The sequence below is a fragment of the Octopus bimaculoides genome, chromosome 30 (assembly GCF_046866305.1).
Source record: "Octopus bimaculoides isolate indiv1 chromosome 30, ASM4686630v1, whole genome shotgun sequence".
In the NCBI taxonomy this organism is placed as follows: Eukaryota; Metazoa; Mollusca; class Cephalopoda; order Octopoda; family Octopodidae; genus Octopus; species Octopus bimaculoides.
This window is the reverse complement of record NC_142957.1, coordinates 6,650,168-6,672,667: the sequence shown is the minus strand read 5'-3', so window position 1 is coordinate 6,672,667 and position 22,500 is coordinate 6,650,168. Positions and strand designations below refer to the sequence as shown.

Below are 22,500 nucleotides of genomic sequence, written 5' to 3'. Positions count from 1 at the left end.
ATATATATATATAGATTCAAGGTTGAATACGGTACTTATGCGTAGGCACCCGAATATCGTATCCCAAAAGGATAGGTGATCAAAATCAAAAAATAAGCAACACGGATTTGAAAGGTGATTGCAGTACGCACGTTTTATGCTATATATATATATATATATATATATATATATATATATATATATATATATATATATCACAGAAAATAAAGGAATTCTCAGATACAGAATGGCTGTAAAGACAGCTTAGAAAATTGAGTGAACACCCTTTAGAAAATAGAAAAAAGTGGCCAGCAAACCTCCACAGGGAACCAAACCCTGCGACTCTCAATTCCAGCTGAGCACTCTGTACATTAAGCTAAGAGGCTCCTGAGAAGTACAGGGTTCAATTCCCTGTGGAACCTTGCTGGCCACTTTTTTGCAGCTTCTATTGAGTATTTACCCAATTTTATAAGCTGTCCTACATTTTATAAGCCATCCTGCATTTGAGAATTCCTTTATTTCCAGTAAAATACCAACATATGCAGCGCTTATAAGTTTGTTTACAATATATAGATATATAAATGAATAACAGAAACCCATCAGAAGGTGAGTGCACAGCAGACGAGATCTTCAAAGGAAGAACTCCCATCTGACAAGTGTTTTGGCCCTTATACCTGACACTCTACAGGAGCCAGGCATGAGTGAAACGAGTAAAAGAGTAAAAGAGAATATCATTTTTAGAAAAACATAAATCCGGAGAAGAAACTCACTCTAAGAAGTAGAGCAGTCAATATTTTTCCCTGGTGAAGGCCAGTTTATGGGGTTACCCTGGGTTTCCATTCCATAAAGGGTCATAGGCCAACAGGTCTTGGGGTCTGATGATACGCCATAAGGTTAAACCTTTTATGGATGGGAAACCCAGGATAACCCCATAAACTGACCTTCACCAGGAAAAAGTATAAAAAAAATATATATAAAAGCACAACAGGCTTCTTTCAGTTTCCACCTACCAAATCCACTCACAAGGCTTTGGTTGGCTCGAGGCTATAGTAGAAGACACTTGCCCAAGGTGCCATGTAGTGGGACTGAACCTGGTACCGTGTGCCTGGGGAGCAAGCTTCTTACCACAGCCTACTGTAAAAATATTTACAACATGACAGTAAAACAGTCACATGACTGAATTTTATTTATTTATTTATTTATCTATTATTATTATTTTTTTTTTTTTGCTATTTCATTGCTTAGGCAAGTCAAGAAGTGGCGCGTCCTCTGGAGGTGAGTCTAGCTGCGCAAACACTGCGTAATGTTCATCATGCAATTAATGTTGTTGTCGTTGTTGTAGAGATTATTTTAGCTGTTCCTGTTGTTGTCATTGTTGTTCAAATCATCGCTTCACTTTCAGACACGATTCTGACTTGCACTCATGAGATATAGGTTCGATTCTCAGACCAGGCGGTGTGCATTCATTTCATGTTTCTCCACTCTCCACTTTTAATCAGGGGGGGGGGGGCCTTGCTCGCCTAGCTAATTGGGTGGCATCATTCAAAAGCTAAAACAATGCAAAAGAGCAAAACAGGACAGTGGAGACATTTATGTATATGTATACACACATATATGCATGTATGTATTTTCATCATCATCATCATCATCGTTTAACGTCCGCTTTCCATGCTAGCGTGGGTTGGACGATTTGACTGAGGACTGGTGAAACCGGATGGCAACACCAGGCTCCAATCTGATTTGGCAGAGTTTCTACAGTTGGATGACCTTCCTAACGCCAACCACTCAGAGAGTGTAGTGGGTGCTTTTACGTGTCACCCGCACAAAGGCCAGTCAGGCGGTACTGGCAACGGCCACGCTCAAGATGGTGTATTTTATGTGCCACCCGCACAAGAGCCAGTCCAGTGGCACTGGCAACGATCTCGCTCGAAAATCCTATGAAGGCCAGTCAGGCGATACTGGCAACGGCCACGCTCAAAATAGTGTATTTTATGTGCCACCTGCACAAGAGCCAGTCCCAGAGCACTGGCAACGATCTCACTCGAAAATCTTATGAAGGCCAGTCAGGCGGTACTGGCAACAGCCACGCTGAAGATGGTGTATTTTATGTGCCACCCGCACAAGAGCCAGTCCAGGGGCACTGGCAACGATCTCGCTCGAAAATCCTACGAAGGCCAGTCAGGCGGTACTGGCAACGGCCACGCTCGATGGTGGATTTTATGTGCCACTCGCACAAGAGCCAGTCCAGGGGCACTGGCAACGATCTCGCTCGAAAATCTTACGAAGGCCAATATATACTATCTTTTATCTTTTACTTGTTTTGGTCATTGGACTGTGGCCATACTGAGGCATCATCTTGAAGGGTTTAGTTGAAAAAAAATCAATCCCAATCTCTCTATTGGTCTCTGTTGTCAAACTGCTGATTTATAGGAATGTGAACAGACTCTGGTCATAAAACAATGGGGGGGGGGGCATACAAATGCAAAGATGCATGCATGCACACAAACACATATTTATGAAAGCTATTATAGATGTTTTCGATCTAGTTTGGATTCTTTGCCATCAAATTTGAATTCTTTGCAACCAAATTTAAATTCTTTGCAATCAAACTTAAATTCTTTGCCATCAAATTTGAATTCTTTGCAACCAAATTTAAATTCTTTGCAATCAAAGTTGAATTCTTTGCCATCAAATTTAAATTCTTTGTCATCAAATTTAAATTCTTAGCAATCAAATTTGAATTCTTTGCGCCTCCACCCACACAAAGGTGATACTGCAGTTTTATCAACGCTACACTTACAGCCCATTAGTTAATACCTCTAATGAGGTATCCTCCATTCAGCTTGGATCTACATAGCTTTTTCACTCTCCTGGTATATTCAGGAGACAATTTTTCCTTCATCTTTGTATTCAACATCTGGTCTTATTTACAAAAGCTATTATTTTGAAGTTGTTTTTCACTTTTGGTGATGATCTCTGATCAAAACTAAGGCTAATGATATTTTATATCTTATTATTACTATTATTATCATTATTATTGTTATTATTATTATTTTCGTTTGGCTCAGGTTTGGTTTTATTTCCGGTAGAATTTATGTGGGTAGCGGGTTACTACCTGTAACTTTAGGTATCCACAAGTTTTCAGCAGTCTTTCAAATGCTTAGAACCCTCCTGATAATCCTTGCTGTCCCTAAGAGACAAACTTACTGAAGGAGCTCTACTGGGCATTCTATTTCAATCTCCTTCAGCCATTTGTCTATATCTTGGCTTACCGTTCCCAAAGCACCAATAATTATACGCACGACCTTTACTATTCACATGCTCCAAATTCTTCCTATTTTAAATCTTAAAGGATTTTATTTTTTTATTTTTCTTCCTCTTTCTTTACAATTCTGGAATCAAATGGGCGTGATGGGTCGATCAGTAAGCAACTTCACTTTTCCTTATCTATAAGTGTTATGTCCAGTCTATTATTTTCTAATTTCTTGTCCATTCGAATAGGAAAGTTCCACAAAATCTTACATTTCTCTGACTCTAATACTCTTTTGACTTGGTGATTGTACCATGCGTTTCCAGCCTCAAATACCTATTTCTGGTGCAATTTCCAGTGTAAGACTTTCACAGTCTGGTTATGCCTCCATTTCTTTTATTCTTCCTGTGTCAACTTGGAACATTCTGCCACAACATGTGCCGCTGTCTTGCTCCAAGTACCACATTCTTTCCATATATATTTTTTCTGAAGTTGCTTGTCTTCATCATTTGATACTGGGCTGCTACAATTGGGCCCTCTGTTCCTTTGACTCACGGTCATAACTCATGACATTATGATTGTGAGTCAAAGACTCGAACCACGAAGCCACATGCCCTCAGCTATGTGACTTACCATCACTTAAATCACAGATAAGTTTGAAGCAGATGGAACTGGTAAGAATTTCCTCAAGAAAGGTTCCTGAAGATTGTGGATACGAAAGCAAGAAATGGTACTGGAACCACATTACCAAATCATCATCATCATCATCGTTTAACGTCCGCTTTCCATGCTAGCATGGGTTGGACGATTTGACTGAGGACTGGTGAAACCAGATGGCTACACCAGGCTCCAATCTGATTTGGCAGAGTTTCTACAGCTGGATGCCCTTCCTAACGCCAACCACTCAGAGAGTGTAGTGGGTGCTTTTACATGCCACCGGCACGAAGGCCAGTCAGGCAGTACTGGCAATGGCCACGCTCAAAATGGTGTATTTTATGTGCCACCCGCACAAGCGCCAGTCCAGGGGCACTGGCAGCCAGTCCCCGGAAAATTTGTGTTGCAAGTAAGGTGTGGGATAGGAATTTTAAAATTAAGCGTACATCATGTTTGGAAGTATTATCACTGGAAAAGTTACATTCTAGGAATAATCCATGCTCTCAATGAAGATATATGTATGTTGTGTTGGCACTCCGTCACTTATGACGTCGAGGGTTCCAGTTGATCCGATCAACGGAACAACCTACTCGTGAAATTAACGGGCAAGTGGCTGAGCACTCCACAGACACATGTACCCTTAACGTAGTTCACAGGGATATTCAGTGTGACAAGGCTGACCCTTTGAATTACAGGCACAACAGAAACAGGAAGTAAGAGTGAGAGAAAGTTGGGGCGAAAGAGTACAGCAGGGTTCGCCACCATCCCCTGCCGGAGCCTCGTGGAGCTTTAGGTGTTTTCGCTCAACAAACACTCACAACGCCTGGTCTGGGAATCAAAACCACGACCCTTTGACCGCAAGTCCGCTGCCCTAACCACTAGGCCATTGCACCTCCACTAGTAGATATATGGATAATATATATATATATATATATATACATATATATGCCACATTTGATATAATGTAAGTTATATTACAATATGTTATGTTGTAACATATGACATCATAAGTTCTTGTTTAAGACATCACAAATCAGTGTCTTAAATGACAAACTGAAATGCTTACCCTGTTGTTTTTGTTGTTGTTTTATGTCAGTTTCACTTCAGTTAGTTATTTTCACATACCTCTACTCCTTTGTACACCTGATATTTTTTAATTGTTTTCCTCATATTATTTTTACCTGTATTCTTTATACTCTTTTAGCCTTGTATTTATTTTTACCTAAACTTCTAATATCATTATTACCTGCACTCCTCATTATTCCCCTCCCCCCACCTTCTTGTGCTCCTTTACTTGTACTCCTGATGTCTTTTAGCTGTACTCCTCCCCATTGTACTTTAACCTGTATTCCTAATATTATTTTACCTATACTCGTCACTAAATATTACCTGTATTCTTTACATTATTTTACCTGTACTCCTTATCTCCTTTCACTTCTACTCTTGATATTATTTTACCTGTAATCTCCATATTATTTTACCTGCATTTCTTATTCCATTTCACCTCTACTCCTCCTATTATTTACCTGTACTCCCAATATTATTTTACCTGTACTCTTTGTATAATTTTACCTGTTTTCTTTATAACCTTACCTGTATTTTTGATATTATTTTCCCCGCATTCCTAAAGTTACTCCACCTGTACTCCTTAACTTTTGGTTTGTTTTCGTTTTACTTTATAATTCCAGCCAAAAAACCACCTGGTGCGGCAGGGGGAGGTGAGTTTTGTAGATCTGTGGACCATGTCTTAGACTTCCACTTCTATATGTGGCGTTCAAAACACACACACATACTCTATCTATCCATCACTGCATCTCGTCACTGTCTGTCTCCCTCACGATCTTGATATATATATATATATATATATATATATATATATATATACACTTATACATACATACATCTATATATGTGTGTGTGCGGGCACATGCGTGTGTTTGTATATATACATATATATATATGTGTGTACATAGATGTGAGTGTGTATATATATATGTTAATTAGAGGATATATTAACCTCTTAAAGGGATGATTACACCCAAGGAAACACTGGTTCTATATCTAATATCTTTGGGAAATAAAATTTCCCTAAATCAATAAGTATATATTAAGCATATCATCAGTATCCAATTAATAGAAAGGAAAAAAATGGAAGGCTGAAAGTTAATAATTATTAATAAATTAATAATTCTTAGTTCCTACAGCTGTTTCCATTAGTGCACTTTAACCCATAAACTGCTGGGATTTTGCTGTATGTTACACGAACTGCTGAGCCTATTTTGGGTAAAGGTCAACATCGATTTATCACTCGAAAAAAAATACTCAGTGTTTCTTAACACCTTCTGTGATTGGCTACACTGTTTCTGTGGTGAAACGGTATCGTGTGCATACATTATACATCATCAAAATTAGGTCAGGTCATGCCCTACTTCCGTGGCCTGTCGCACTGTCGTATTGGCCACTGAGGTGGCCTATCGCACTGTTGCGTTGGCCACAGGTGGCCTATCGCAGTTTATGGGTTAAATAAATGACAAATTTATGCTTTAAATTTGCATTTATTGGATATGAGCAAAAATATTATCAGGAAAAAAGATATACATTAAAAGATTACATGCTGACCGCTTAGTTAATAAAATAACTCCATATATTTAGACTACTGGTATGAACTAAGAGGTCAACATATAATCTTTTAATGTAGAGATTTTACCCTGCTCATATCTTATAAATGCAAATTTAAAGCATAAATTTGTAACTTATTTAATGAGCACTAATGGAAACAGTTGTAGGAACTAAGAATTATCAACTTATTAATAAATAATTATTAACTTTCAACTCTCCATTTTCTTTTCTGCTATTAATTGAATACTGATGATATGTGTGTGTATGTGTTTGTGTATGTGTGTATCTATATATATATATATATGTGTGTGTGTGTATACATAAGTAAATATATATGTACATTGTGTTATCATCCAAGTTGTGCCCACATGAAGCATAGCTGCATGTTCACATTAATCAAATGTATATAAATAGATGTTTAATTTTGAATAAGATATAATATATAGCATCAAAAATTTATGTTGAGTTCTATTTGCAGATTAATAATATATCAAAACAAAAGATTGGAAAAATATTTGGTACATTTTTAATTCTACATTACATGTGTTTCGTGGAGGCGCAATAGCCCAGTGGTTAGGGCAGCGGACTCGCGGTCGTAGGAATGCGATTTCAATTCCCAGACCAGGCGTTGTGAGTGTTTATTAAGCGAAAACACCTAATGCTCCACGATGCTCCGGCAGGGGATGGTGGCGAACCCTGCTGTACTCTTCCGCCACAACTTTCTCTCACTCTTTCTTCCTGTTTTCTGTTGTGCCTGTAATTCAAAGGGTCAGCCTTGTCACACTCTGTGTCACGCTGAATATCCCCGAGAACTACGTTAAGGGTACACGTGTCTGTGAAATGCTCAGCCACTTGCACGTTAATTTCACGAGCAGGCTGTTCCGTTGATCGGATCAACTGGAACCCTCGACGTTGTAAGCAACGGAGTGCCAACAACAACAACAACATGTGTTTCATTACATGATAGGAGTTAAAAAGCTATGCATGGAGATAAAAGAGCAATTCCATTATAACTGATGCTACATTTGCAAGAATCTTTTAATCCTAAAAATGTTCTTGCATCTTACTTAAACAAAATGAAATCTAACGACCTATGAATACTTTAATTACTGTTGCCCATAAATATTATTACTTATGTATTGTAATTCTGTTTGAGTTACTGTGGTGTATGCGTGCGAGTAGAAGTAATCGGCTTACCTTGGTTTTCCTTCCTTTGCACAAGTCTGTCCTGCGGTATCCGATCCTCATGGCTCGCCCGACCCGAAGAACACTAGAAATAGCAGCTGCTTCTCCCAACACCTAGATGATCGCTTGGCACGTCCTCTCCTAACAACAACCCCCGTTCGAAAAGGGCATGAAATCCCGATTGAGGCTCCCTCTGCTCTTCTTCCTCTTCCGGTCAGCTCGCCGTTCCGGTCAGCTCGCCGTTCCAGTCAGCTCGCCGTTCCGGTCAGCACGCCGTTCCTGTCAGCTCGCCGTTCCGGTCAGTTCGCCGTTCCTGTCAGCTCGCCGTTCCGGTCAGTTCGCCGTTCCGGTCAGTTCACGGTTCAGGTCAGCTCCCCAGTCGTTGACGTCATGCCACAGTTACAATGTTTGAACTAGCTCGTCATAGAGAAAATAAATACTTGGGTAACTGATGCCATGGAAAAAAGACATGATGCTTGACTTGGTGGTACTTATGCTAGAAAACCTTGTGCAGAAAATTTACATGTGCAAACAGTTTTTATATTAAAAGCAACCTGAAGTGGTATGGATGTTATGCATGCTTTCATATCCAACACTATTGTTTAATACAGACTGTAGTGCCTTTGGTAAAATGTAACTGACACAGCAGGTACACATAACTGACGCAACACTTCCACCTAGAAATCTATCACATTTTTATTTTAATCCGTCAGGAACATGAGGAATCGATCAAAAGGTGAAAACATACACTATGCATTCAAAATGTGTGCTGCACTTGAACACAAAATTCTAAATAACGTTTCTTGAAGATTATTGCAGCGCCATGCATAATCATCATCATCATCATTTAACATCCGCTTTCCGTGCTAGCATGGGTTGGACGGTTTGACTGAGGACTGGTGAAACCGGATGGCTACACCAGGCTCCAATCTGATTTGGCAGAGTTTCTACAGCTGGATGCCCTTCCTAACGCCAACCACTCAGAGAGTGCAGTGGGTGCTTTTACGTGCCACCGGCATGAAGGCCAGTCAGGAGGTACTGGCAACGGCCACACTCGAAATGGTGTATTTTACATGCCACCTGCACAGGAGCCAGTCCAGCGGTACTGGGAACAAACTCGCTCAAATGTCTTAGATAATTAAATCTAGACATTTTACATGCATTGCAGGTAACTTGAGAGCTCTATAATACAACAAGTCACTGCTCATAATGTGGTTGAAATTTCCATGCACAGTGCACAAGCAGGTACATATCACTGAAAATATAAAGTACTATATATAAGAACAAAATTCCCCCTTACAGCATGTCATAACGGTTGCATTGGTTTAAAGTAATTATTTGTCAGGATTTTGATGACTAAACTTATAATTCCAAAATGTAACTGACACAATAAATTCTAATGGCCACAATAAATTCTGTTTTTGCTGACAAGCAGGATGATTTTCCAAAAAAATAACATTACCAAAATGTAGTTTTACTTTAGTTCTTCCTGAAAATGCATTTTTGCAAGGTGGATAGTTAATCTTTTTCTAGGATGGAACTGGATAACACCTACCTTTTGTCATTGCAGTCAAATTGTCATCTTCCGGAGTGGATCCAAAATGGCTGCCCTGGTCACATGACAATAGTTCTCCAGAAACTTCTTTTCTACATTTTTGAATCCTATTGGCCAGACAGCTATACTTGTGCCTAAAGTATAGCTGTATGGCATATGGCTTAGTGGTTAGGGTAATCACCTCAGGATTGTAAGGCTGTGAGCTTGATTACCTGGCAGTGCGTTTCTGTCCTTGAGCAAGGCACTTTATTTCACATTGCTCCAGTTCACTCAGCTGACAAACATGAGTTGTACCTGTAATTCAAAGGGACCAACCTTGTCACATTCTGTGACATGCTGAATGTCCCCCCAGAACTACGTTAAAGGTACGGGTGCCTTTGGAGTACTCAAATATTTGCACTTTAATTTCATGAGCAAGCTGTTCTGTTAACAGGACACCCCCCACACACACATATATATACTCTTTTACTTGTTACAGTCATTTGACTGTGGCCATGCTGGAGCACCGCCTTTGTAATGATTATAGCCCTCATTTATATATATGTATGTATATAAAAATACATGTATGTAAATACATAACTTGATATGTATGTATATATATATATATACATACCTTTCTTCCTACTTCACCGCCGAGGTGGTATAATTTCCTGGGAGAGAAATAATTTTGCGGCTGAGGATAGCTTTACATTGTAAATTACACACATATTATATTATACACATATAAAGCTTGAAACACGTGTACCGCGGAATCCTTTGAAGTTTTGTTGTAATTTTTTGGATTTACAATTTATATATATATATATATATAGGCACAGATGTGGCTATGTGGTAAGTAGCTTACTTACCAACCACATGGTTCTGGGTTCAGTCTCACTGCTTGGCACGTTGGGCAGGTGTCTGCTACTATAGCCTGAGGCCAACCAAAGCTTAGTGAGTGGATTTGGTAGACGGAAACTGAAAGAAGCCCATCGTATATGTATATATATATATATATATATATATAATGTGTGTGTGTGTGTATATGTTTGTGTGTCTGTGTTTGTCCCCCCAACATTGCTTGACAACTGATGCTGGTGTGTTTCTGTCCCTGTAACTCAGCAGTTCGGCAAAAGATACCGATAGAATAAGTACAAGGCTTACAACGAATAAGTCCTGGGGTCGATTTTCTCGATTAAAGGCAGTACTCCAGCATGGCCAGAGTCAAATGACTGAAACAAATACAAGAAGAATATATGAATACACACTCACACACACACACACATCTGTGTGTGTGTGTGTGTGTGTGTGTGTTAAGAAGGGGAGGTTTTTTTTGCTCATAAAAATGCACCTGAAACTGAGTCTGCCATCGGTTTTAGGTTTATATAAATAACTGAAACATGTTAAACATGTTTGTATTAATTATCAACATATCCAGAACATGTTTATAGTTTTAGGATTGGTCAATTGACTGAGAGCAGACGATAAGTCAGCCATGATGTGTCACCTAAGAAAGCATGTTCCTTCTGGGTTATACACATGTATATCTGTACTAATGTATAGCCACATACATATCTATACTTACATATATATATATATATATGTGTGTGTGTGTGTGTGTGTGTGTGTGTGTGTGTGTGTGTGTGTGTGTGTGTGAATATATATATATATATATATATATATATATATATATATACGGATACATATATACATGTATGTTATTTCTTTACTACCCAGAAGGGGCTACACACAGAGGGGACAAACAAGGACAGACAAACGGATTAAATCGATTATATCGACCCCAGTGCGTAACTGGTACTTATTTAATTGACCCCGAAAGGATGAAAGGCAAAGTCGACCTCGGCGGAATTTGAACTCAGAACGTAGCGGGCAAACGAAATACCGCTAAGCATTTCGCCCGGCGTGCTAACGTTTCTGCCAGCTCGCCGCCGTGTATGTGTGTGGGTGTTTTTTAATGTATTTGTGTGTGTATGTGCATGCATGTATGAATGCATATTCATCTACACATATACATGTATACATATACATCTGTATATATACATCAATACATACAATTTTGTACATATACAGCTATACATATACATGTATACATATACATGTGTATATATATTCATGTATATATATCATCGTTTAACGTCCGCTTTCCATGCTAGCATGGGCTGGAAGATTTGTCTGAGGACTGGTGAACCAGATGGCTGCACCAGGCTCCAATATGATCTGGCAGAGTTTCTACAGCTGGATGCCCTTCCTAACGCCAACCACTCCATGAGCGTAGTGGATGCTTTTACGTGCCACCGGCACGAGGGTCAGTCAAGTGGTGTCTTGGTCACCTAGATAACGGAAGCTATCAACTACTTCTAGTTTTTTCTCCCTGAATGTGGCAGAACTTGTTCTCTGCACGTTTGCAGTGTTTATTGCTCCTGAGCATTTGCCACATACAAAATCTATCTTGCTAATTAGCCTTCCTTTGATATTGCTGCACCTCTTATGTGTCCATAGCTTACACTGGGTACATCTTATAGAGTTTCTACCTACGCCTTTTCTACAGATCGAGCAGGGCCATCTACCTGAACGGGTTTGTGGTTTGTCTACCTTCCTACTTATTAGGACTTTGGTTTTAGCTAGGTTGACTTTAAGGCCCTTCGATTCTAATCCTTGCTTCTATATATATATATATATATATATATATATATATATAATCAAACAGCTGTAAGTTTTTGTCCCTTCTCCAATTGCTAAATGTCCTTTGTATTTGATATCTAAATTGTTAATATGACATGGTATGTCATAAGTGTCTGTATATTGTGTTTTTCGTCAATTTAGTTATAAAATAAACAGATTAATCAACGGAATACATTGTCTGCAAGTCGATGGGTACTGCATATTCTCCTCTATTTTCTCATTGCTATATATATATATATATATATATATATATATATATATGTATGTATGTATGTATGCATGTATATTTTATTAGAGGAAAGAGGACAACAAGAACCAAGGGAGGACAAGTATCTCAAGTCATTTAGAATATTCAGTTAGGGTAAGGTGAATTTAAAGTCTCATAGCTTCTGGGATGTCCCAAGTGATAGGCTAGCATGTCTGTACCCTGAGTATTCGGTCATCAGAGACAAGGTGAGTAGGTATAAAAGTTCCAGACAGGGAATTCACAGTTTATAAAGAATAAAATAGTAGATAAAAGAATAAAGAGTAAAACAGTAGATAAAAGAATACAGACAGGAGAATAAAGTATGTATGTATGTATGTATGTATGGGTGGATGTATATATATGTGTGCGTGTGTGTGTGTGTGTGTGTATTTATTAATATATACACATACCTTTATGTGTGTGTATATATATATATATATATATATATATATATATATATATATATATATATACAAATATATATGTGTGTGCTCCAGCATGACTGCAGCTACATGGGTGAAACAAGTAAAAGAGTATACATGCATATGTATGTACATACACACAAAAAGCAAATATGTGTATGTGTTGTGTGTATGTGCGTATCCGTGTGCCCCTATATATACATACATATATATACACATACAGACATACATAGATATATAGATATATATACAAGCATACTCTACACAGACCTTCATATATCCTTATGTACACACTCACTCATGCACCTCTATCTATCTATCTATATTTAGATGTCTGTGTGTGTGTGTACATACACACAAACATATACATATATATATATATATATATATATATATATATACATATATATATATATATATATATATAAATGTATATATATATATATATATATGTATATATATATATATGTATATATATATGTATATATATATATATGTATATATATATATATATGTATATGTATATATATATGTATATATATATATATGTATATATATGTATATATATATATGTATATATATGTATATATATATATATATATGTATATATATATATATATATATATATATATATATGCATATATATGTATATATATATATGTATATATATATGTATATATATATGTATATATGTATATATATATGTATATATATATAAGCAATGTTAATTCTATATATATATGTATGTATGTATGTATGCATTCATACACACACATAACAGGAATATATGAAAGAAATATAACAAACAAAAGAGAAAGAAAGGGAAAGAAAGAAAGAACGAAAGAATGATCAAAAGCTGCAACAGAATGCACATAATGCATTAGTGGCGCAATTATAAAAGAACGGGAGAATATCTGTCAAATGCATATGCCCATATCTTGTGAATGGATCTGGGTGAAAAGAAGAAGAAAAAGATGAACAAAAACCCGTCAGTTTTAATGGGTGTGAGCAGCAATTTAGACAGCTGTGATAGGTGGCTGTTCCATTAACGTTTCTTACAAGTTTCTTTGCTGATTTCCTTCACCAGAAGTAAATTAAAAGGTGTTGGACCTGTTGGATGGCTCTCTCTTTACTCTTTTACTTGTTTCAGTCATTTGACTGCGGCCATGCTGGAGCACCACCTTTAGTCGAATAAATCGACCCCCAGGATTTATTCTTTGAAAGCCTAGTACTTATTCTATCAGTCTCTTTTGCCGAACCGCTAAGTTACGCAGACGTTAACACACCAGCATCGGTTGTCAAGCAATGCTAGGGGGACAAACATATATATACATATATACGACGGGCTTCTTTCAGTTTCCGTCTACCAAATCCACTCACAAGGCTTTGGTTGGCCCGAGGCTATAGTAGAAGACACTTGCCCAAGGTGCCACGCAGTGGGACTGAACCCGGAACCATGTGGTTGGTAAGCAAGCTACTTGCCACACAGCCACTCCTACGCTGTTTGTTGTTGTTGCTGTTTAACCCTAGGTCAATCCTGATCCAGTCGACCTGTGATCAAAAGTGTTTCAGCTGTTACTATCTTGTCTTTTATTCAGACAATGTGTATCTGGGACTACATTATCTAATGTCTTTCATCATAGTTGTTTAGCCCCAGGTCAGTCCTGATCCACTAGATCAATGATCAAAGGTGTTTCAAATGTGACCATCCTGTCTTTTAATTCAGTTCTTCGAGTGTATCTAAGGCCACATGATCTAATGTGTCCATCCTGGCTGTTTAGCCCCAGGTCTGTCCTGATCGAGCTATTCCAGATGTGACCATCCTGTCTGTTATTCAGGCATAGCATATCTAGGACTACACTGTCTAATGTATCCTTTGTTGTTCTGCTCCACCTCTTATCCAGAAGGTGCATGATCAACAATGTTCCAGATATGGCCCCACTGTCATTTATTCAAACATAATGTATCTAGGACTACATTGTCTAATGTGCCCATCTTTGATGTTGTTTAACTCCAGGTCAGTCTTGATCCAGTAGACTTATGATCAAAGTTGTTCCAACTGTGACCATCCTGTCTTTTATTCAGACATAGTGTATCTAGGACTACATTATCTAATGTGTCCTTCTTTGTTGATGTTGTTTAGCGCCAGGTCAGTCCTGATCCTGACAGACCTATGATCAAAGATGCAAAGATGTTCCAACTGTGACCATCCTGTCTTTTATTCTGGCATAGTATATCTAGGACTACATTATCTAATGTGTCCTTCCTTGTTGTTTAGCCCCAGGACAGTCCTGATCCAGCAGACCGATGATCAAAGTTGTTCCAGCTATGACCATCCTGTCTTTTATTCAGACATAGTGTATCTAGTGTGTCTAACGTGTGCTTCCTTGTTGTTTAACCCTTGGTCAGTCCAGTCCTTATTAACCAAAATCTTGTATCAAAGCCATTCTAGTCATGGATATCATTCCTTGGTGATCTTGGGGTTACAATTTTCAATGTAGCCAACATTTTAAGGACAATAACAATCATGATGATGATGAAGGTGATGATGATGATGATGATGATGACGATGACGATGACAATAATGACGAAGGTCACAGGGTGACAGCAATGATGATGATGATGATGATGATGATAACGATGATGATGATTATGATATTGGTGATGACAACGTCAGTGATGATGACAATTATGATGTTGACGATTATGATGAAGGTGATGATGATGATGATGATGATGACGATGACGATGACAATAATGACGAAGGTCACAGGGTGACAGCAATGATGATGATGATGATGATGGTGGTGATTATGATATTGGTGATGACAACGTCAGTGATGATGACAATTATGATGTTGACGATTATGATGAAGGTGATGATGATGATGATGACGATGACGATGACAATAATGACGAAGGTCACAGGGTGACAGCAATGATGATGATGATGATGATGGTGGTGATTATGATATTGGTGATGACAACGTCAGTGATGATGACAATTATGATGTTGACGATTATGATGAAGGTGATGATGATGATGATGTATATATAGTTGTTTGGCCCCAGGTAAGCTGAACGATGGCTTCAGTCATTTGCTCACACACGTACATGCGTATATACATACACACACAAACATATATACATAAAATTATATGCTCATACACATATACATACGTACATTTCTACATGCAGACACACACACACACACACACACACACACAAACATACATGCACCCATACACACATGTACATATAGACATACAAACTATATATACCCATACACACACATACATACATGCTTACGCACATCCAATTATACACACATACATACATATACATACTCATACACACATGTACATACATAGATATACCCATACACATACATACATACATACTTATGCACATAAAACCATACATACAGACATACACATACATATACATATACAAGCATACATGTACATACATAGCCATACCTACATACATACATGCATACAAATATACATAGATACATACATTCTTACAAAGATGCATACATACACATAGACAATATCCATTTCCCTCCAGCATGCATATGCATATATACACATATACGTATACACACATACACACGCACAAACACATGCACACACACAAATGCATACACACAACCATATACACACACATATACATACATACACAATTTCCTTCACCTCCACACATATACATGTACAAGCATATGCACACACACACACACACACACAACTACATTCCAAAGCACACACTGACAGACATCTTTCATCAGAAATAACCAATAGATGTCGCTGTAATCACGTAAACATGCATTTTTTATCCAATTCTGATTAAGTTGAATTCTTCTATTCCACTTGTTTTTATCAAAATGTTTTTATCTTCTGCTTTTCATTGAATCTGGTAACATCAGCTGCCATGTTGTGCGCTTAGGGGTGGGTGGTGGGAAGGATCACGGTGTGTGTGTGAGAAAGAGCATATGTATGTGTATGTATACGTGTAGAAAAATATGTATGTGTGTGTGTTGTTTGTATGCAGGTGTGTCTATGACTCTGTGTGTGTGTATGTGCATATGTATGTGTGTGTGTGTGAGAAAGAGTATATGTGTGTGTGACTGTTTTGTGTGTGTGTGTGTGTGTGTGTGTGTGCATGTGTGTGTTTAAGTGAATGTCTGTGTATGACTGTGCGCATGAATAGGTGTCCGAGTGTGTGTGTGTGTGTGTGTGAGAGAGAGAGAGAGAAAGAGGGAGTATGTGTATGGGTATGTATGTGTGCGACTATTTTGTGTGTGTGTGTGTGTGTGTGTGTGCATGTGAATATGTGTGTATGAGTTTGTGTGTGAATGTGTGTCTATGAGTGTGTGTGTGAGTATGTGTGAATAGGTGTGTATGTGAATGTATGAGTGTGTGTGTGTGTGTGTGTGCATGTATGTGCGTATGTGTGTATGCATATGTTAGTGTGTGTGTGTGTGTGATAGAAAATCACCATCACCATCGTCGTCCTCCTCCTCATCATCATCACTGCCATCATCATCATCATCATAATCATCATTGTAGTCGTCTTCATCAACATCATCATCATCAACATCATCGTCGTCATCATCATCATCATCATCATCATCATCTAATATCTCTTTTTTGATGCTGTGATGGGCTGGACAGTTTGAGAAGAGCAGATGAGCCAGAGGGCGCTGCTACATGCTGTGTCTGCTTTGGCATGGTCTCTACAGCTGGATGCTCTCCCTGATGCCAACCACTCAACAGAGGGTACTGTGTGCTTTCCAGGTGGCATATACATAATACTTAGGGACTGACATGATTGTGTGATAAGAAGTTTGCTTCCCAACCACATGGCTCCGGGTTCAGTTCCTCTGTGTCGCACCTTGAGCAAATGTCTTCTACTATAGCCTCGGGATGACCAAAGCTTTGTGAATGGATTTGGTAGATGGAAACTAAAAGAAGCCCATTGTATGTATATATATATATATATATATATATGTATACACACACGCACACACATACACACACAAGCACCAAGCTAAAAAGAAGAAAAAATGATAAGTGCTGGGGTTGATACATTCAACTAAAAATTCTTTAAGGTGGTGCTCCAGCATGGCCACAGTCTAATGACTGAAACAAGTAAATGAATAAAAGCATAAAAAGTCATATATATATATATATGTGTATGTATATATATGTGTGTGTGTATATATACATATATATATATATATGTGTGTGTGTGTATACACACATATATATGTGTGTGTATATATACGCACATATATATGTGTGTGTATATATACGCACGCACGCACGCACACAGACACACACATATATATATATATATACACACACACATATATAAAAGAAGAAAAAGAAAATGGATATTGTGGGAAGTTAATAATTGTTTATTATTAACAGCAAATTAATCATCATCCTTTACAGCTGTTTCAATTAATACTAAGTAAATATTAAATTTATATGATCTGAGAATATCTTCAGAGGGAAAAAATATATACCCTTGGATGTTTTTATATGTGTTTATGTATTCATTATAACAGACTGAATGATAATGTATGATATATATATGTATCTGAATTATATATATATGTATATATATATATATATATATGTATATATATATATATATATATATGTATATATATATATATATATATATATATATATATATATATATATATATATTATTTTGCTTAAAAGAGTTCCAACACTGTCTGTTTTTTATGTTTTATTTATATTCCTGCAGAACTAATGTGGGGTATAGAATATGGAATATACAATATATAATATAATATACAATATATAATATAAAATAAAATAAAAATGGATGGCACCATGAAATAAAGTATTGAATGTAGATGAAATATTGAGTGTTCAATATAAAGGATCAAATATATAAATATATATATAAATATAAATATATATATATAAAGGCGACTCGAGTTTCAGGGCTATTTCCCTTCGTCATGGCCGGTATGACAGTCTTTAACAGACTGTAATAAGTTGGCTGGTTTTCTGTCTTTTATACCAATTCCTTTGGATGGCAGCAGTAGGTGTCTGGCTATTTTTAGAATTGATGTTAAATCTATTTTTAGACATGATGATATTTTAATTTATTGTTTTGTGTGGGTTGTAGGGATAAGATTTTTAAACCGCAGTAGGTGTTTGGCTGTTCTTAGAAATGATGCCAAATCTATTTATAGAAATGATGATATCTGAGAGATTTTTTGTGTTTTGGTTACAGGGATAAGATTTTTAAACCCCAAGTAAGATGGATTTAATCATTGTTTGTTAAGAGTGGGTTTGAATTTCTTAATAAAGTCCTTTTCTTTGCATTTTCTTTCAATTTCATTCCGGTTGTAAAGTTTATGGAATGGAAATATAATAAAAGTTTGATGACCACATGTTGCTAGATGGTTACTCAGTGGTATTTGGCGGACTTCTGGGTTTTTAATCTGTTGTCGATGTACCCGTGAGCGTTCCGATAGTGCATTACCTGTCTGGCCAACGTACAATTCTTCACAATTAGGGCATTTGATGCAGTAGATTAGATTTCTACTTTTGCAGTTCATGTTCGCATTGGTGAATATTTTCCCTGTTTTTGTGTTCATATATGGGCCGGTATGGATTGATCGGCATGTGCCGCATCGGCTATCATTGCATTTGGATACAGTGAATGTTTGATTTTTGTTGCTGAGGTCAAACCTTGCCTTTGTTAATAGTTTTTACTCGCATATATATATATATATATATATATATATATATATATATATATATATAGATAGATAGATAGATAGATAAATAGATAGATAGATAGATAAACTTACTTGGAAATTGATGCATGTTGTTATGCATATACATACATATATATATATATATATATATATATATATATACACACACACGTGTATATGTGTGTATACATGTGTGTATATATGCATGTATGTATACATATATTTTTAAAATACATACATATACGTATGTATACATATATATATGTATGTATAAGTATATATACATGTATATATGGGTGTGTATAAATATATATATATAATTACATACCCACACACATACACACATATACACACAAACACATACATGCACACATACGTGCGCACCCACATACACACTCACACCCACCCACACATGAATGTCAAAAAATAGAAAAGCAGCTACGAAACATGCAGACAATATTCTTTTAAAAAGAAAATATTTCCCTTTTACTTTTGGAAATTCTATAAAATATAAAAAGCAATAAAAACAGCCACTAACAACAATAACAAAACAAAAAATACTCAAAAGAGAGAAAAATGGTTGGGGGTGGGGGGAATTAAGAAATAAAAAAAAATCTTTAATGAAATACAGTGGAATCTTGTTTTATGAACATCCCCACATCACGACGAAATCAGTTTAGGAAGAATTCTTTGAACCTAAAACATCACCTCAGGTGATGAAGTATGTCTTGAATAACGAATGCACAACCTGGCAGCAACAGATGGTGACAGGCTGCAAGATTCAGTGGAAGTGCATCTGTTGCTGTCTTGCTTTTACTCTGTGCACGTCCCTGATCGAATCTGCAGTGCATTCTCTTGAATTTCCGATGGGAGAAATAGTTTCTACGAACATTTGTCTTCGAACATTTTGGGTGGTAAATGGCCTTCAGGACCAAATTAAATTTCAAAGCTGAAGTTTCACACTATCTATCTATCTGTCATGTATGTATCTGTCCATATATGTATGCATGTATGTATGTATCTATCTGCCTATCTATCTATCTACCTACCTATCTATTTATCTATTTGTCTACCTGTCAGTCTATCTATCTGCCTATCTATCTATCTATCTATCTACCTACCTGTCTATCTATTTATCTATTTGTCTACCTGTCAGTCTATCTATCTGCCTATCTATCTATCTATCTATCTATCTACCTACCTGTCTATCTATTTATCTATTTGTCTACCTGTCAGTCTATCTATCTATCTATCTATCTATCTATCTATCTATTTGTCTACCTGTCAGTTTATCTATCTATCTATTTGTCTATCTATCTATCTATCTATCTATCTATCTATCTGTCTACCTGTCAGTCTATCTATCTATCTATTTGTCTACCTGTCAGTCTATCTATCTATCTATCTATTTGTCTACCTACCTACCTACCTACCTGCCTGCCTGCCCACCTATCTGTCTTTCTGTCTGGCTAAAACGATTGATAGAATAAGTACCAGGCTTTAAAAAGGTCCTGGGGTTAATTCATTTAGCTAAAAATTCTTCAAAGTGGTGCCCCAGCATGGCCACAGTCCAATGACTGAAACAAGTAAAAGATGAAAGATTAAAGATAAAAGCTAAAAGATAAAAGACAAACTGTAATGGAATTCTCCTGCCATTTTGCCCATTTCTCAAAAATGTGACTATAGCAATTCACAAATATATTTATCCTCATGCATTCTGAAGTCTCAAAGAGCAGCAGAACCAGAATATTTTTTGAGAAAGTGCACTTTCAGATGTTCCTCAAAATTACAGACGTTTGATGTAAGATGTTTTGCCAATTCTTTTGAATGCTTATGCCCACTGAATCTTTTATTTAACTGCTCTGTTGTGCAACCATCATAAATCAACAAAATCTCCACTTAATGCTTATTACCATCGTGAAAAGTTACATCAATCTTCATAGTTTAATAATAATAATAATAATAATAATAACAAGAGCACTTAAAGAGCACAAGCCTTTGCCAAAGCAACACCTGCGTCCTCTCAACGATTAGCCAGAGACGATTTTTAAAATGAAAATATCTGAAATAGACTTGGCTGCTCTCACAAACGAGAATACTAAAATTGAACCCGACTGCTTTCAAAAATTAAGTTAAAAGACAGGAAAAATAATTCAGAATCCTTGTCCGGTACCAGATTGATTCCAAAACCTAATCAGTTTGTGCCAGTTACGAGGCCAAACGTCCCTGAAAGTTTCATCTGAATCCATCCAGCGCTTCTTGAGATATCTTGTGCACAGACAAACAAACACGACTGAAAACAATACCTCCACCTTTGCTAAGGCAGAGGTAATAATAATAATAATAATAATAATAATAATAATAATAATAATAATAATAATAATAATAATAGTTTAAAATTTTTCCACAAGGGCAGCAATTTGGGGGGAGGGAATGAGTCAATTACATCGACGCCAGTGTTCAACTGGTACTTATATCATCATCATCATCGTTTAACGTCCGCTTTCCATGCTAGCATGGGTTGGACGATTTGACTGAGGACTGGTGAAACCGGATGGCTACACCAGGCTCCAATCTAATTTGGCAGAGTTTCTACAGTTGGATGCCCTTCCTAACGCCAACCACTCAGAGAGTGTAGTGGGTGCTTTTACGTGTCACCCGCACGAAAACGGCCACACTCGAAATGGTGTCTTTTATGTGCCACCCGCACAAGAGCCAGTCCAGGGGCACTGGCAATGATCTCGCTCGAAAACCCTACAAAGGCCAGTCAGGCGGTACTGGCAACGGTCACGCTATATATGTATATATATATATATATATATATATATATATATATATATATATATATATATATATATATATATACACATAAATACAAATTCATGAGTGTGTATGCATCTAGGTATATATGCATTCTGAAACAACTTATGAAATATATAGCACCTCTTACATCACATCTAATAAATATTCACTCTTCACACATATAACAAGAAAAACCAGCAGCAGCAGTAACAACACCACCACTGTCACTACTACTGTTCTCCAGATCTCATAATACATACAACACAATACGTACAGATGTTTTATATATAATATGAACTACAAAACAAAAGTTTCATAAAAAAAAAAAAATTGTGTTTA

At 36.9% G+C, this 22,500-nt stretch overlaps 1 protein-coding gene across 36 annotated transcripts in view; it reads left to right on the top strand.

The window, feature by feature from the left end:
- The window catches only part of LOC106874339 (sodium-dependent dopamine transporter), a 232,256-nt gene that overhangs the window by 138,169 nt on the left and 71,587 nt on the right, over positions 1-22,500 (top strand). For 10 of the 36 annotated variants that reach the window (XM_089346116.1, XM_089346113.1, XM_089346112.1 and 7 more), the window contains 2 exons: positions 1,225-1,254; positions 5,572-5,601. The exons of 12 other annotated variants lie outside the window; for them this stretch is intronic. In XM_089346116.1, coding sequence (XP_089202242.1) covers positions 1,225-1,254; positions 5,572-5,601 — 60 coding nt within the window. The remainder of the gene's footprint in view (positions 1-1,224; positions 1,255-5,571; positions 5,602-22,500) is intronic. 14 more of the 36 variants (XM_089346122.1, XM_089346114.1, XM_089346108.1 and 11 more) reach the window with 2 other exon arrangements.